The following is a 17,604-nucleotide window of genomic DNA, read 5'->3' as shown; positions in this document are numbered from 1 at the left end:
ACTTGATTTCACTCTGGGTTTGGTTTTCCACTGGCCAGATTATCAGACAGTAATATATTGTCTTACAGCAACTAGTTTATGGTGACTTATGAAAACAGCGGAAGCTAGTATATTCACATTCTTCTCAAGCTAATGCCTTCTACCCAGGGTTCCTCCTACATGTGTACACTTTTCACACTACACTCAGAGGAGAAAGCCTGTTGATATTAACTGTTATGTTCCAGTCATTCAGTCATCAAACAAGCCACTAGCAAAGGTATACCAGATGGCTCTGAGAAATTCTGAGAAGGGGCTTGGTGCTGCACCTATGCTCTCACTCCAGGCCTTAGTTGTTGCCCCTGTTGCTACTGGGCCAAGGGAGATGCCTGTCCCTATTAACATAGGACAATAATAATTACCACCCTCATTTCTCTTACTCTAAAATATAGTCAATCCCTTCTGCAACACTTCTGCAACTTCCTACAACACTCCTAAGAGTAAATGTGAACATAAAAAAGAGATAATGAAATACAGAGAATTATGGCAACTGGGCCAGGGTCAACTCGAGTTCTACTGAAGGACATCCCCTGCCTCACTCCCTGTAACCATCCCAGTACAGGGTACAGTTTTAACTTGCCATGTCTTGGAGTCAGGTCTAATTGACACCACCTCGACTCACAGTAAAGGAGAAGATGGTAACCTAGCCCCAGACTGACACCCCTAATGTTTCACTTCTTACTGTATGAGTCATCTCTTCTCAAAATGAAGGGCTTTGAGAAATCCTAACCCCTTCCCCATAGATATTATCTGGCCCTGTGGTATAAATCAAACCATCTCACAGTTTTTATCTGCAGTGACTTTAAAATCTTCCCACCATACCACAGAAACACATGCTCCACTATGTTTATAGCAGCCTTATCTATGATAGCCAGAACAACCCAGATGTCCCACAATGGAAGAATGGATAATGTGGTTCATTTACATAATGGAATACTATTCAGCAATTAAGAATGAGGACATCATGGAGTTTTGCAGGCAAATGGATGGAAGTAGAAAATATCATCCTGAGGTCTGAAAAAAATCAGACTCAAAGGGACATGCATGACATGTACTTACTAAGAAGTGAATACTAGCCCAAAATGTACAGAATACCCAGGATACAATCCACAGAACTCAAGGTTAACAAGCTGAAGGGCCCAAGTAAGGATACTTCAATGCCACTTGGGAGAGAGAAGAAAGCAATCAGGGGAGGCAGAGGGAGGTGGGGGACCTGGATGCAAGAGGAAAGAGAGGGGGGGAAATGGGAACATAATCAGGTATTGGCAGGGGAGGAGGGAACAGGAGAGAAGCCCCGAGGGCCAGCAAAATGAATGGAAATATGTAACCTCAGGGGTGGGGTGGGGGGGACTCTCTAGAAAATAGCAGAGACCCGGGAGGTGAGAGACTCTCAGGACTCAAAGGGAAGGACCTTGGATGAAATGCCTGACAGTGGGGAGAAGGAACTTGTAGAGTCCACCTCCAGTACAAAGACAGGGCATCAAGTGGAGGGATGGGGTTGCCATCCCATAGTCAGAAACTCTGACCCAGAACTGTTCTTGTCTGAAAGAACTGCAGGGACAAAAATGGAGAAGAGACTCAGGGAAAGGAGGTCCAGTGACCCAACCAACTTGGGATCCATCTCAAGGAGAGGCCCCAAGGCCTAACACTATTACCGACGCTATAGTGTGCTTACAGACAGGAGCCTGGCATGGCTTCTCTCTGAGAGGCCCAACAAGCAGCTGACTGAGACAGATGCAGATACTTACACCCAACCAATGGACTGAAATCGGGGACTCCTGTAGTTGAATTAAGGAAAGGCTGGAAGAAGCTGAGGAGGAGGGTGATCCCATAGGAAAACCAGCATTCTCAACTAACCTGGACCTCTTGAGATCTCTCAGACACTGAGCTACCAACCAGGCAGCATACACTAGCTGGTATGAGGCCCCCAACATATATACACCAACCAGCAGCATCTCATGTCAGTCACAGGCATGCAACATTGGCCTGAGGGTTTTCATTCTTTCCTCATCTAAGACTTTAAAGCTTTGCAATCAGGTTGCATCCACTGTTGCACAGTTACCCAATAATGATTACAATAACCACTGATTATGGCCAGGGACTAAAATGACCCCTTGACACAAACCATTTTGAACAGTGCCACCACTGTGGGAAGGCAAAGTCAAAACCCTGAGAAGGAAGCTCCCGACAACTAACCTGTGTTCCTTCACACTCCTGCTCTTGTCACCCTGTATGTGTCCTGAAGCCCGCCAAAACCGTCTCATTACACCCATTATGCTTGCTCACATAAGTGATCATAAGTCCAAGTTCATGATACATTTGTATGTACGTTGTAAGACCATCTTTTGCCAACTCCAAGAGTCTTCTAGAATTCACAACCCAGAGCGTATCAAAGTTATTACACTTTGTGCTTTCTTGTACTTAAGAGGCACATGGTTCTCACATTTCTCCTTCTTCCTCCTCCTCCTCCTCTTCCTGTAGTAACTAATGCCCCCCTCCAAAGCCTTTCCAAGGGTAGTGGTCTTGCTTGGAATCCAAATGGGTATCATCCTTGTAAATTCTTCCTCAAATAGTTTTTCTTTGATTAGGAAACTGTAACCTACTTCTATTTAAACCTCTGGACTACCCACTTCATCCTGCTGGCAGTATACTCCCTCCCTCCATCCTTCTCCACTTTATTTTTTCCATAGCAACAAGCATCTTTAAACTACTATGAAAATTGAGGGCATGTATTATATTTTATTTGTTACCTATTTCCTAGTTGTTCAAATTCTCCAAGAGCAGGGAGTCTTGTGTGTTTTTATTCAACTAAAGTATTTAAACTACCTAGGCACTTAGCAGGTACCACAATAAACGCATTTGAATAAAAGAGTGGAGTCACACATAGCATTGGGAGGGAGCCCCATATTTAGTTACTCCTCCTTTTCAAACAAATGAATAAAAGATTAGAGAATATAAAGAAGTTATTAAAGGTCATTCAGCTTGCAGTAGCACCATCTCGGTTCCAATCCATGCCTCTACCCCTAGAGCTAATACTCTGTTACACTGAGTCTATTGGTTTGCTGACTTTACACAAGCTAGAGTTATTTAGGAAGAGGAATCTCAGAGAAATTTTCTCCATCACATTGCCTGGAGGCAAGTCTGTAGGGAATCTTCTTAATTAATAGTTGGTGTGGGTGAGCCCAGCCCACAGCCTACAGTGGGCCAGTACCACTCTTAGGCAGGTGGTCCTGCGTTGTATAAGAAAGCAGGCTGAGCAAGCCATGGGAAGCAAGCCAGTAAGCATGGCATCTGCTTCAGTTCCTGCCTCCAGGTTCTTGCCTGGAGTTCCTGCTCTAGCTTACTTCAATGATAAACTACAATCTAAGGGGCGAAATAAACCCTTTCTTTGCCAGGTTGCTTTTGGTCATGGTATTTCCTCACAGCAGTTGAAACTCTAAGACATACATCAATGATGTTTGCCTACTGTGAATGCGGAGGAAACGCTAGGGTGTTGCTGAGAGAGACTAGAAACACATCCATCTGCCCAGCTGCGCAGTTTGCATACTTCCCATTGCAGGAGCTCTGTGTTGAACGGCGGCGACGTGATTAGACACACATCTTTGAGAGAAAATTCAAACAGCTGCCAACCAGAGCAGTGAAAACGAGCACATTGTCAGTAGAGAAAAGCACCACACTTAATGGAGCTTAATGCAGCCCCAAGATTCCCACAGCTAAAAATGACTTATTTCCTTCCCATTCATCAATCACTAGGTGGTTCATTCACCCAAGTCCTCCCCTTAGAAGATGTCTGACACAGCATGATTGGTTGCAGAAAGTACACTTTATTCATATGCAATTAGACAGTGATTAAACTAGAAGTGAGGGAGTTATTTGTCATTCAGGTGTAGTCACAGTTTTCAGCAGTATAGGGAAGCACCAGATGTAAAATCTCCTGAGACATTGCTTTCCTCCAGGGGCAGCCTGTACTATCTAACACATCGCAGTGCTGTTTGACCTGCTATTAAAGCGCTGGCCCAGTGTGTAATTTCCTCCCATCAGCAGCACCTCACGGGGTCATTGCAGCTCTGAATGTTCCCCACTGGCAAGTCAAGTAAATGCACAAGCCACAGTCTGAGTTCAGTCCTCTGGCTGGCTGCCCCCGCCCCTAGGTACAACCTCATAATCACAGTCTTGGCTAATTAGTCAGAAAGAATAATTGGTCAAAGAGAAATAGTTGAGGATACAGAAATTATAAATAACATATATATTAATAGAAATCCATTCTTAATCACATATAAGTTGTTACTATAAATACTTCTTTGGTTGATGAGTCTAAAATATATTCTCCATATAAATAATTTTAAATATTAATAAATAGGTTTAGATTTAAAAATTCAAATAGTGCTGGCAGAATTATTCTTATTGGAACGATCTCTACACCCGCACCCCGAATCAGCACCGACTCCTTTTCCGCTTCCTCAGGCTGGATTCTGGGGACAGTTGGTGGATCACTCTGATGAGTTCTCTGACAGCTTTGCGCTGGATCTGTGGGTTGTTTACCTAATGGGGGAAACAATGAAATGAATTCCAAGCATACAAGCCGTTAGGCTATTCTTCTTTTTGGCATCATGGACAGTGAAAATGAAAATATTGCTTTAAAGAAAAGTACAGCAATATATTCCTTTCACTCATGGTATTCACTTCTGTAGCAATTAAGACCGTTAGGGTCATTAGATTTCCAAGTTGTACAACAGCAAGTAGGCTGAGTCACTTCACACATTTATCTCTCCCTTAACTGCTACAGAAATCTCAAAACGGAGAACTAAAGAGACTCCTGGGTGGAATGGGGTGGGGGAAGGGTGGGGGAAAATAAACAGTAACACTGAACTTGAATCAGACACTTATCTGCTGGAACCTGTTTTCTCGTGAAGATATTGGAAAGAGAATCTCTTATCTACAATGTCTACCACCTTCTTCTTTGATTAGCCTTTTCTACTCAGACCAAGAAAGAACTTTATGTTGCCAATGCTCCCTTTGCTCTAGCAAAGTGCTCTGGGGATCTCTCAAGGAGCCCAGAGACCCAGGCGCTTTCCTGAGCTAAGTTCCCACCAAGAGAGTCTAAAACAAGACAAAATTTGAGAGCCACCAACACAGTCTGAGCACTGTGGGAACAACTCAAGTCCAAAATAAATGAAAAAGATATATATTTTCAATTTCTCCCAAATCAGATCAGTGTTATCATTTCTGGGATGGGATTAAAAGTAAACACAAATCACGATCAGATTAGTAATAGTCAATTTGTTGACACAGAGAGCATACATGATTTGGAGACGCAAAAATATTTCCCGTTCTCTGCTTTCTACACCATTAATTTAACTATTTAGACTTCTCCATTCTAACCAGAAGGGCACTTGGGCAATTTTGTGCTTAATAAAATGAAGACCATTTACTGCTATCTGGTCCTTTATTTTTTTAAAATACTGGAAATACTCTGACTCCCTTGCTATATTTTCAGGAAGGACTCAGAAGTTTATAGGACTAGTTACTAAAAAAAAGTATCTGTGAGTGTGAGTGTGTGTATGTGTGTGTGTGTGTGTGTGTGTATTCCTAAAACATCTTGACAATGCATCAATATAGGACAAGAGTTAAGAGCTTGTCACAAGGTCACAAGACCCAGGGTTTCCCAAAAGATGAAACCAAGGCCTTAAAAGTAACAGGTTTCTCCCAACTGTGTATTTTGAAGACAAATGTATTTCCTGGGTTTTGACACATTGGCAAGAATCTAAGAGACTTAGCCAGAGCTGAGTAGCAAGGCAAAAGGAAAGTTAGGAGCAGTTACTTCATTGATCTCTAGACCATGGACTAAGATGGGCTTCCATCTCCCAGCTCCTGAGAGAGAGCAGGAGGCTAGTGAGAGGCAGATTCAGGTAGACTGAAAGCTAAGCGTGAATAATTAGGCCACAAGATGTAGCAAAACACCTATCCATTTCATTTGACCGTATTCACCATCAAAGCCCAAGAATGTTTAGAATGTCTTTGTCTTCTACATAAAATTTAGAAAATTGAGAATTGCCTTTATGCTTTCAAGTTATCTTTTGGAGTCTCATGGCCATAATTTAAAGGTGTAGGATGGTTTCATGACATAAAGCATTGAATGACTAGAATAAAGCCACATCTAAAAGTTAATTGACCAAGCCTTTCATAAAACAGAGCAATCCTTTTAAAGGATATCTACCATTGCTTCTCCAGAAAACAAACTGGGCTGCATAACACACGATGTTAACCAGAGCAGAGAGGTAGGATACCCAGAAGTCTCCTCAGAGCCTGATTCCTTTCCTTCCCTCATCCTCATTTTCTACCTGTGACACTGTGGAGGTTTCATTTTGTTTTGTTTTTGACAAAAGAGATAAAACTTATGTAGCGATCCCAGCTGGTTCCTCTCAAGATAGGGAACCTGCACCCCAGCCGGTCATGTGAGTCATCTGAAGCGAGCGTTCCTGTGGCCTGGCTGGGAGGAGGAGGGGGACACAGGTCTTCTCACTCGCTCCCTCCCACTGCTCTTTCCACTAACACACAACCTCCCAACCTAAGCAAGAGTTTCCATCACACACCCAGGGGGGACCACAAGAACTCTGCTCAATGCTCCCCTCTTCTGCTTCCTCCTCCTCAGAGCATTTACCCAGCATGTGGGCAATAGTTTAAATGTCTGTGTTTTTCCAAAATTGACAAAAATACATCCTCCCAATCTGTCTGCAGTGGGGAAACATCTAAGATCGGGCTTCATCTCCTAGCTTTATCAACTGATGAGGAGCTAATTTCAACCATCTGATAATTCAAGACAATGCAAAAAAAAAAAAAACCAATAATACAGTAATTTGCAAAGCTGTCTCACCTCAAACTTTGCGATATTCATGAATGCATCCTTTTTGGCCTTACTGTTGCTGAAAAAGTTAGTAATCAGGTGTGATTCAATGACGCTTATGTTGTTGCTGATGGCCTGGTTGTCTTTCAAGACTTCAAAGAGTCTGAGGTAGAAAGAGATGATCTGGCTGTCAAGTAGTTTTGTGTCACCATCCTTGGGAAACAACACAAAGAGAAGATTGTGAGAACTGGTCCATTAGAAACAACAGGAAAACCAGGTGGGGAGAAATATTCAACTCACCTTTTGCCAGTTCCTCCAGATATCCAAGAAGAGGCTCTTTTCTTCCATATCTATGCTACTTGAGTTCTAAAGAGAACAGAAAAGATTTATTTGTAATTATTTCACCAACTGTCCTGAGAATATCTATCAAGTTTTGTTGAATTCAGTGCTGACAATGGTCACAAGTGTCCTTCTTGGTCCTTCCATTTACTTCTAACAAGAAGTATCCCCCAAAAAACTGCATTTAGCCAAACACTATTCCATTCTTTTAGCTGCATGCCCAGTCTTGAAATTGCAAAGCCATAAATAAGCTCAACAAAGCTGATGAGGTTTCAAGAACCTCAAATAACCATAGTGAGCTAAAAAGAAAGTTACTCTCAAATTAAGAAAGGGAGAAAGACAATCATCAGAATAATTCCACTGTGCATACTGCCCCCTTATGGTCCAGGCTTCTGAAACATCAGTCTGTGCTCTAATAGGGCTTCATTACTGCTTTAAAAAATGGCTCCAAACACATGTATGAGGCAGCTTGATCTACAGTGGGAGGATGGAATTGACTGTAAATGCTTGAACATTATGATAATAGCTATATGTATACTAGTATGTACATTTGGGACAAATTATAAAATTTTCAGGATGTAGAATTTGTTTCTGTTAACTATTCAAAAAATTTCATGAAAAAGAAAACAACCTTAAAGCTCTAAGAAATATAACTGTCCTCAAACCACACCAAGTGGCTGGCGTTGATGCTAATTTGATTGTCGTAGAATTTCAAAATTACTCCTTAAGAAAAACAACTTCAAGGGGGCATTTCTTAAGCAGAAACGTTAAGGACTTTGCCTCCCGGTACTCTAAGTTATAAGTTGTTCCCCTGGGTAGTTTTGGTGGTAACAATCATCTCTCACTATCACTTTCTAGGTGTCTGAAAGAATAAGAACCGTGGAGGTAAGGATATTTCTTATCATGACTAAATAATAAGAAATCACAAAATGATCAGTATCTTTGTACCTTGTACCTATACTATGCCCATCTTTGGGGAGATTGGTAAATGCCCTCTAACTCCATAGTAAATTGAACAGAGAGTTAAATCAATATCAAGATCATTAAGTCAATAAACACCTCCCCCAGCAAATAGCAATGTAGCACCCTGTCTTCTCAAAATGACTGTAGACCAGAGACGGCAGCCTAGCATTCACCGTAGCAAGTCAACATCAGTCACGGTCAACCACTAGCATTATTAAGAGATCATACTTACAAAATAGTTCTTCAGACTTTCTAGGCTTTCAATGAGTGTGCCTTGGCAGTAACAGCCAGAAACAGCCATGAGGAAGAGCTGCAAAGCCAAAAAGCAGTGTGTAGCGTTCATTGTCTCAGAGCTAGGCCGAGGCAAGAGAAGCCCAGAACTCCTGTATTCAGTCAGAGGATCCAAAGGATCAGCTGATGTGTCTTCTCTAGATCAGTCGATGGCAGCTATAACCTGCACCTCTCTTTCTTCCAGTTTTATACATGATCGAAGGCTCCTCGGGATTACGTATTTTCACAAGTTTTTTTTAAGTTAAGATGGTGACAGATAGGTGGGGGGGGAGCTAAGTTACTTTGCACTATAGCTATGGTTTTGTGGCATGTTAGAGTTTCCTTTCGACTCCTTGGGCTCTATGACGATGTGACGGCCCCACTATGCCCACCTGTGCCGTTCTTGTGGGATTCTCTGAAAGCACTTTTACTTCACACCATTTGGGGGGGCTGGAAATTGCTTTTACGTCTCCCTCTTTATGCCCTTGTAATGTGAATTTCTCATCCACAGAGCCAGCACAGGGAACCTTTGTTTGTGGTTGGAGACGGCTGAATAAAAGGAAACTCTTGGGCTTCTCAAACCCTGCAATGGGGGAAGCCTTTTCAAACTTTTCTTGCAAATGGCCAGAAAAGCGAGGAAAGTGTACTGGTTAAAAAGCCAATGTGGCTAGGAAGCCCTTCATCAAAGGTGATTAGTAAAATACCTACTACAAACCACTCAGGGTCAACCTGCCCAGAAAGAAGAAAATGCAGACCACATAGGTAAAATATAATTCTCTAGTTTCTCTATTAATAAAAGGAAAAATGCAAAATGAAATAAAAGGAAAAATACAAGAATACTTCATTAGATATTGTATTTCAATCATCACATCCAAGGTAATATTTCTATGTGTTTCAAGGTATATGATGAATAAGAGTTTCAATTCCTCTGCCACTAAATCTCTAAAACCTGGTGTATTTCTGATATATACAGCAGAAATCACTTCAGGACTAGCCATGTTTCTAACTCCCAAATCTACAAGTAACTAAGGCTATCCCAGTGAATAGTTCAGCCCTAAACACACACTTGTCCCAAATAAGTATTAATAACTGAAAAATGTTTCCCCCACCAAATTCAAACAATGTTTCTAAAAAAAAAAAAAAAAAAAAACAATGTTTCTTTCTCCTTCCTTAGTAACTTATCTATGAGATTCCACCCTTCAGGATGGCACAGGAGGCCCTCTGCTCTTCAGTTCCAGCCCACTTGTACTTCTACCTTCCCTGTGTACATGAACATTACACAGTGGTTTTGGGTACAGATTTGAATCTCTGAGCTTAATACTAGTATTTTCTTTTGGACTTCAGCCAAAGGTTCAATCAAATGATCCACGGAGAGTTGAGAGAATTCTTCCAAGCATACCTAGTGGCTCAATTAAAGTTTGTTATTTGGGAATGCTGAACAGGTAGCCAGTTCTTTAACAACACCATGCATCTTGTTTGTGCAGTTCCTTTAGCCATTTGTCCCCTTTCGTTCTTCTGAGCATCTCAGAGTGGTAGCCAGACATCTTGGTCCAGATGAAAAACCATCATTTGTTTTAGTTCTCCCCCCAAACCTCCAGCTTCAAATCAGTCTTTATCCTCTATACTGGGCTAGTACTTTGTTTATATTTTTCATGGATTCTCAATACCTCAGTCTCATGATTTTCTCCCAGTGTGGATTGATTTCCTTAATATCAAAAACTTGCTTCTGTGACAAGATTTATTTCCCTCAAACACATAAGCATAGAGATTTACACACACACACACACACACACATACACACAAAATATTCATTTGAATGTTTATCTAAGAATTTCTGTTTTGATGGCCGGGAATGTCACTTTGTTGGTAGAATGCTTATATAACACTGGCTTAAAATAGGCATAAAATGCAGATGGAAAAATAGGTAAGATAATCATGAGTTCAAGATCACATTCTGCTGCTGGAGACTTGAAGGCCAGTCTAAGAATCATGAGAATCTGTCTTTAAAAAAAAAAAAAAAAAATCTAGCTGGGCAGTGGTGGCACATGCCTTTAATCCCAGCACTTGGGAGGCAGAGGCAGGTAGATTTCTGAGTTCAAGGCAACCTGGTCTACAGAGTGAGTTCCAGGAGAGCCAGGGCTACACAGAGAAACCCTGTCTCGAAACACAAACAAACAAAAAAATCTAGCAGTGTAGTGGTACCTTATACTTTTAAACCCAGCACTCAGGAGGCAAAAGGAGGCAGATCTCTGTGAGTTTGAGGCTATCCTGGTCTACAGAGTAAGTTCCAGGACAGCCAGGGCTATACAGTGAAACCTTTTCTCAGAAAAAAAAATCTATTTTGAGTTATTGCCCTTGAAGTTTTACAGTTCCAGTGCTATTCCTTCTAGTTTGTAGGAAATTAGGTTTTTGTTAAGTGTAATTTATCATTAATGCTAGAAAATGGTGCTCTCTCATTAGTTAACACCTGATAACAGGAACCATTCTATGTTCTTTATTAATTTTTAAAAGTAATCATTGCACTAGCAACCTCAGTAGAGGAGTGTTCCCCTTGCTCCACATCAGCTACTTGTGTTATTGATCTTCGACATTTTGACAGGTGTAAAATGAAATCTCAGAGTAGTTTTGAATTGCATTTCCCTGATGGCTAAGGATGTTAAACATTTAAGTGTTTCTCAGCCATATGACTTTTCACTATGGAGAAGTCTCTGTTTAGATCTACACCCCATTTTTAATTGAGATATTTGGTAGCAGCAAAAGGGCTCCTAGTGGCATGTTCTGCTATACTGGTAAAGTAGTGTCTTGGTCACCTATCATCCAAGAAGCTTCCTCCTGCAGCACATGGGAACAAATACAGGAGAAGGAGGAAGGGGATGGAGGGAAGAAGGGAGGGAGGGGACAGAGAGAGAGAGAGAGAGAGAGAGAGAGAGAGAGAGAGAGAGAGAGCTTAGAGCACACAGCTGTACATTGGATGTCACCATCAAATCAGAGCTCAGGGAATGCCACTGACTAGGAGGCAGAAAGAATGTAAGAGCCAGAGGGCATGGAGGACCTCAGGAGAATAGGACCCACTAAATCAACCTGAGCAAAGCGCATGTGAGCTCAAAGAGCCTGGGGCAGCACACACAGGGCCTATGCCGGCCTAGGACAGGTCTTCTGCACACACAGAGCTTGTCAGTTTGAGTGTGAGAATGAGTGTGTCTCTGATTCTCATGCCTTCTCTTGGGACTCTTTTCTTTCCATTGGTTTGTCTTGTCCAACTGTGATGTGATGGTTTTTATTTGATCTTACATCTTATTTTGTCGTGTTTGATTATATCTTTAAAAGCCTGTTCCTTTGTAATGTGAGATAGAAAGGGAGTGGATTTCGATGAGAGAGAAGGTGAGGAGGAACTGGGAGGAGGAGGAGGGGAAACTGTAATAAGGACATATTGAATGAGAAAGCAATCTGTTTCTAATAAGAGGGGAGGAGTTAAACCACACAAATATACAGTTAATAAAGCATAAGTAGAGAAGAGAAAGGTAAAATTTTTCATATGTAAAAAAAAAAAGATCTTTGTAGAGTTGTCTTCTGAAGGAGCAAAGTCAAAACCAAGCACTGAGGTCAAAGGTTCCCATGCAGCAAGAGAAGAATATGGGGTCCACATCACTGCTCACAGGCTTCTCATTGCTCTCTCTGAGGAGAAATGCAGGCTAGAGAAGGTCCTTGAATAAGATACAGCACTGTAGGTCAAAACATCAGTGACCACAGGCCCACTGCTGCCACTCAGTGCCTTCTAGACACCAATATCCAAACCTCAAGTCTCTGGAAGGAATATTGGAAATTTTCTGGAATAAAGTCAAAAACAGTTCCATTTATATCTTAATTTTCCCACCAGAAAAATTGTCAGGAGAGGAGAATCAAGAAAATAGGGAGCAGAGAAGATGACTGTGTAGGTAAAGGTGCTTGTCACCAAGCCTGAGAGCCTGAGTTCAAATCTTGAGACCCACATAGTAGAAGAGAGTCAATTATTACACATTGTTCTCTAGTCTTCGTAGGCACAGCATGAATGACCACAGCTCTATCCCCAAAACACATATGCACATATATGTGTAATGAAAAATACTTTTAGAGAACTGTGGGATCCACTGTGGGGCCTTGTCTGTACCCCCATTATTTGTAAGTTAAGAATTACTATTCAAGATTAAGATACATATTAAAGCTATATATAAAATTTGGCCAAATGTTCAGATTAAAAACCACATGGCTAAAACTCAAGCTCTAATAACACTTGGTGTCTGCACGAGACACAGAATTGTGGAATTGCAGAAGCAGCCAATGGCCTATCCTATAAATAGGTTTGCATGAGGACCTAGAAAAGAAAATCAAAGTGACATGTTTAGATTTATTCAACTAGTTAATGAAAAACTGAATCAACAACTACAAGACATTTTCCTTAACCAGTGCCTTTCCTAACTGATCAATATCTACTAAAACTTGTGTGTTTCTAATTTCTACATTAAAATTAATGAAATTAATGCAAGTTGAAATAGTTAGATCCAATGAAATTTGTGTTTGTGTAGAATTGGTGAGAGGGTAGGTACGCTATTCCTTTACTAAGAATACAAGTTGTAGAATCCTGGTCTTGGCATCCCAGCTTGACAACTTCACAGGCAAGCAAAATGCAAAATCCACCAAGACTCTGAACCTGAATATCCCACATTCCACCTGATGCCCTATTGGTCCCTTTGAATTCCTGAGAGCTTTTACAGGGACCTCATCCTTCACCTGACATCTATTCCTGCAGATTGCTGTCTGGTCTTGGTGTCCTACACCGGAAGTGAACCATCTTAGGTTTCCCCTTAAGGGCACAGGAGTCTCTGATTTAGAATACTGTCACTCCAATAGCACATCCTTTTCTGACCTTTTCCTGTCTCACTAATGTCACAAAGAAATCTCTCTGTGCACTGCCTGTAAAGCACTTTCTGTTGTACATGCAAACTAGAGGTTTCACACCTTCCTAGTTTAGCCAAATACTGAGCCTGCAGAATCATTCACCACCACGGTATCCTTCAAAGCCCGTGGCAAAGCCACCAGGAGCCAAGGTGTGATCGCATTACTAAAATAAGGGGACTGCGAACTTTCTTTTTTCCTTTCAGTTCAGAGTTTCTTTCTGAAAACTGGCAATGGATGTAACAGGGAGATTTCAACGGTATCTCCGCCGACCGGTTAAGTTGTCTGTAAGATAAAACCTACATCCTGGTCATGCTTTTCCCCTGCATCAGCAGCCAGTGTGTTACCTCCTCCAGTTCTTCAGGCAGATTTCTTCCACTCAGTATGAGTAAGTGCTGGATCCATGACCCCCACATTGGTTTAACTCCTGGAACTCCTGACATCATGAGTGCTGGGCCTGCGGAAGAATGGTGACGTAGAGAATGGAAGTCCACACGGAGTCAGACTTTCCCCACGGTGTGACTCATTTATCCCATAGGTTAGAGCATTTTCTGAATCACCTTATGCCTTTAAAGACCATCTGGACAGTTTTGAAGGATAGTGCAAAGAATGTTGAAAATGTGATATGTATGCACTACAGTGACCGACCTCTTTACATTATTTTCGATTTTAAGACAGAGGAGACTGTGTGTTGGTAATCTAGAGAGTCATAAGTCCTGCCTTAAAGGGCATATATTTTATCCCTTAAGAAATTTTAAAGTACTCACTGGGTCCTTGACACAGAGTCACTAAAGCAGGATAGAAAGTGGTGTTGCAAATTATTGATTTATTTCCTAATTTAACCAATTAGTATTGCTTTATTGAGCATTTACTACATACCCACTAGCTTCAAGGGTTGCAACAAAGATGAGGAAATTTGGCCAGAGACTTAGCTATAGTTAATGTCTTAGCTCACAATACAGGGCAGGAAGCCGTACTTTCTCTTTCCTTCTATTCTTATTTTCCCATGGTATTTAGATAAGTAAGCCAGCTTACATTTCTAACGTCTTCCTTTCTTAATTTTATCACATTTATTTATTATATAGTGTATGCATATATGTGTGCATGTGTGTGTGCGTGTGTGTGTGTGTGTGTGTGTGTGTGTGTGTGTGTGCGTGCATCTATGCATGTGCTTGTATCACTGCAGGACTGTGGAGGTCAGGGGATGTATTAGGATTCAAATCCATCCTTCCACAATGTGGACCAGCTGGCTTGAACTCAGTTTATCAGACTCGGTGGCAAGCACCTTTACCCACTAGGCCAGGGAAATGCTCCTAGTGTGGCGACCCTTTAACACAGTTCCTCATGTTGTGGTGACCCACCAACTATAAAATTATTTTTGTTGCTACTTTGTAACTGTAGTTGTTACTGTTATGAATAGTAATGTAAATATCTGTGTTCTCTGATGATCTTAGGCAACCCCTATGAAAGGGTCATTCGACCCCCAAAGGGATCACAACCTATACATTGAAAACTGCTACTACAATAGGCCATATTGCCTACTCAGGGCTCATTTGGAGACAGAGTAAAAACCTGAGTCTGGACTGGAAAGATGGTGCAGCAGTTACGATGGCTTGGCTCTGAGTGCAGGTTCCAGAACCTATGTAACAAGGTGGGTGTGGTCCAATGCCTACATGTTACCTCAGCACTGATGGGATAGAAGCAAGAGGATCCATGAGGCTTCCTGGCTGCCTGCCTAGCTAGAAAGACACTAGCTCCCACTTCACAGAGAGACCACTCCTCAAAGTAACTAGGCAAAGTGTGACACCCTCCTCTGGCCTCCACATATGCATAGGCACACATTTGCACACACATGACACATGAGTACACAGCATGACATATATACTCTTCCATATATGCACACATATATACACATATATACATATGTACACATACACATATATGTAGATATACACACATATATACATATATACATATACATATATGCATAATACACATATGCATATATATGCATATACATGGTTACATAGATACATGGATACATATATACAGACTGACTATTCTAGCCATCTGTCGACATTCTGAAAACCTAGGAATCCTCAAGGCCACTTTCATTAACCACGCCCAAGTCAGGGGACCCCCAAGACCATGCCCATGTTTAATAGCTCAGTGCAGGAACTCAGAAAAAGTCACTTAGTCATGATTATGATTTATCATAGAGTTAAAATACAAATCAAAACCAGCAGAGGAAAGAGCACAGGGCAGGCTCCAGAATCTCCCGTGAACACAGTTTCCAGTTGCCCTCTGCCAGAAGAATAGTGAGTGGTGGTTACTTTTCCCAGTAATGATGTAGAACTGTAGATACCACTGGCACACCTGCCCCAGGAGCTTGCTCCAGGAGCCTTGATGCCCAGCTCTTACTTGGCTTAATCACATAGATAAGGCTGCCTGCCTGGTTGGCCAACCTTAGTCTTCACTGCTTCCTAGCACAGGTTAGTCACTTGGCACAGACTGGGTCGAGGTACTCAGTTATACACAGTAATGCCCAGCCCTAGGACTGACATCTCTGGGCTGAAGGCACGCTTCCCCTTGGACAGAATTAAACCTTCAGTGTATGAGTGTTTTAGTCTACATTTTCCCTCTTTTATACACAGCTTGTTATATGCTATGCAGAGGCTTTCCTTTTTGTTACTTGATTGCTTCATTCTTGGTGAACAGGAAGATGTTGACAAACTCTAAAACTCACTTGGTTTGCAGTAGATTTTTCCTGCATATACTATTTTCAGGACACTAGTATATGTTTTCTTACGATTAGGCAAACATTTTAGCAATATTTAAAGTCATTGGGGGAAAAAAGTGAAGTGATTTTTACAACATTTCATTTTAATACAGGTAGTAGTTGATTAAATGAACTCAAAAACTGGCTGAACTTTCAACTCTGCTATATAAATACTGTGAAACGGCCAAGTCCTTCCCTCCTGAATCAAGCAATAGAATAGGGAAAATTTTTCAATTGGGATGAAAATTTTGCGTATTATATTTTATTAGAACTTGTTGGTTATTATATTTTTATTAGAACTTTTGTTGGCTTTTATAATGGTGTTATTATAAAGTTTAATGCATGATATATGTATAGGTTAGTTTCTGTACAGGTTAGTTTGAGTCACCTGGGAAAAGGGACCTCAATTGAGAGATTGCTTCCATCAGCTTGGACTGTGGGCATGTCTGTGAGGCTTCCTCTTGGTTAATAATTGACAAGGGATTGCCCAGACCACTGTGAGCAGTACAGACCCTTGCTATACTCAGATACTCAGGGAGGCCTGAGTTGTATGAGAAAGAAAGCTGAACCAGCCATGGGGAGCAAACCAGGAAGCAACATTCTTCCATGGTTTGTGCCTCTGTTCCTGCTTGAGTTCCTGTCTGGACTTCCCTCAATGCTGTGATCAAGATGTGAGAACTAAATAAACTCTTTCTTTGCTCAAGTTGTTTTGGGTCAGTGTTTTATTACAGTAAGAGAAAGCAAAGTAGGGAAACATTAGTCTCTTTCTCATTATAATAAAATACCTGAAGGTAGGTGAACATTAGGACTTAGCTGGGCATGGTATTGTGCACCTATAATCCTAGCACTCAGGAGGCGGAGCCAGGAGGATGGCTGCAAGTTTCAGACCATCCTGGGTTGTGTAACAAGAACCAAGCAATCCAGGGTTGCTTAGCATAGCCACACTTCAAAAGCAAGGAAGAAAAGAGAAAAGAAAAAAAAAGAGCGCTATTTAGCTCACAGGATTAGAAGCCAAAACTCCAATCAGAATACCGACAGTTCTTTCCATCCCTTCCTCTTTTTGACTGATGGCAGGAGACAATGGTAGGAGACAAGTCAGAGGAGCAGAAGAGAATCCAGAAGGGGATGGGGTGTTAAAGGCTAGGCTCACAACCAAAAATGTCACTTCCCTTTAGAAAGGTTTAAAGGACCACAGTAGACCTAAGGGCCTCACATCCAGACCCTCCCTTAAGGTTCCATCTCCCAACAAGAGCTCTGAGAACCACACTTCCAACACATAAACCTTTGGGAGACCTTAAACCACAGAGAGCCTATAGCAAATGCACTGTCCCACCCCCACCCCTTGTCTAGTCATCTCCATAGATCCTGCTGTATTTAATTTGCAGAACATATGTACCTTAATTTCCCAAATTTACTCAGGTAGTGATTAGTCAAAACAGGA

General features: G+C 41.5%; 1 protein-coding gene across 1 annotated transcript; it reads right to left on the bottom strand.

Annotated features, from left to right (window-relative positions):
• Positions 1 to 3,840: 3,840 nt before the first annotated feature.
• Ifng (interferon gamma) lies at positions 3,841 to 8,634 on the bottom strand. Its single transcript, XM_031349882.1, has 4 exons — positions 8,415 to 8,634; positions 7,181 to 7,246; positions 6,911 to 7,093; positions 3,841 to 4,578 (listed from the first exon to the last, which is right to left on the bottom strand). Exons 1-4 carry the CDS (start codon positions 8,523 to 8,525, stop codon positions 4,471 to 4,473), a joined length of 468 nt encoding a protein of 155 aa, XP_031205742.1. The 5' UTR covers positions 8,526 to 8,634; the 3' UTR covers positions 3,841 to 4,470.
• Between the last annotated feature and the right edge of the window lie 8,970 nt (positions 8,635 to 17,604).

Source organism: Mastomys coucha, unplaced genomic scaffold, assembly GCF_008632895.1.
Source record: "Mastomys coucha isolate ucsf_1 unplaced genomic scaffold, UCSF_Mcou_1 pScaffold4, whole genome shotgun sequence".
Taxonomy (NCBI): Eukaryota; Metazoa; Chordata; class Mammalia; order Rodentia; family Muridae; genus Mastomys; species Mastomys coucha.
Note: the sequence above shows the minus strand (reverse complement) of the source record. Positions and strands in the feature narration are given on the sequence as shown.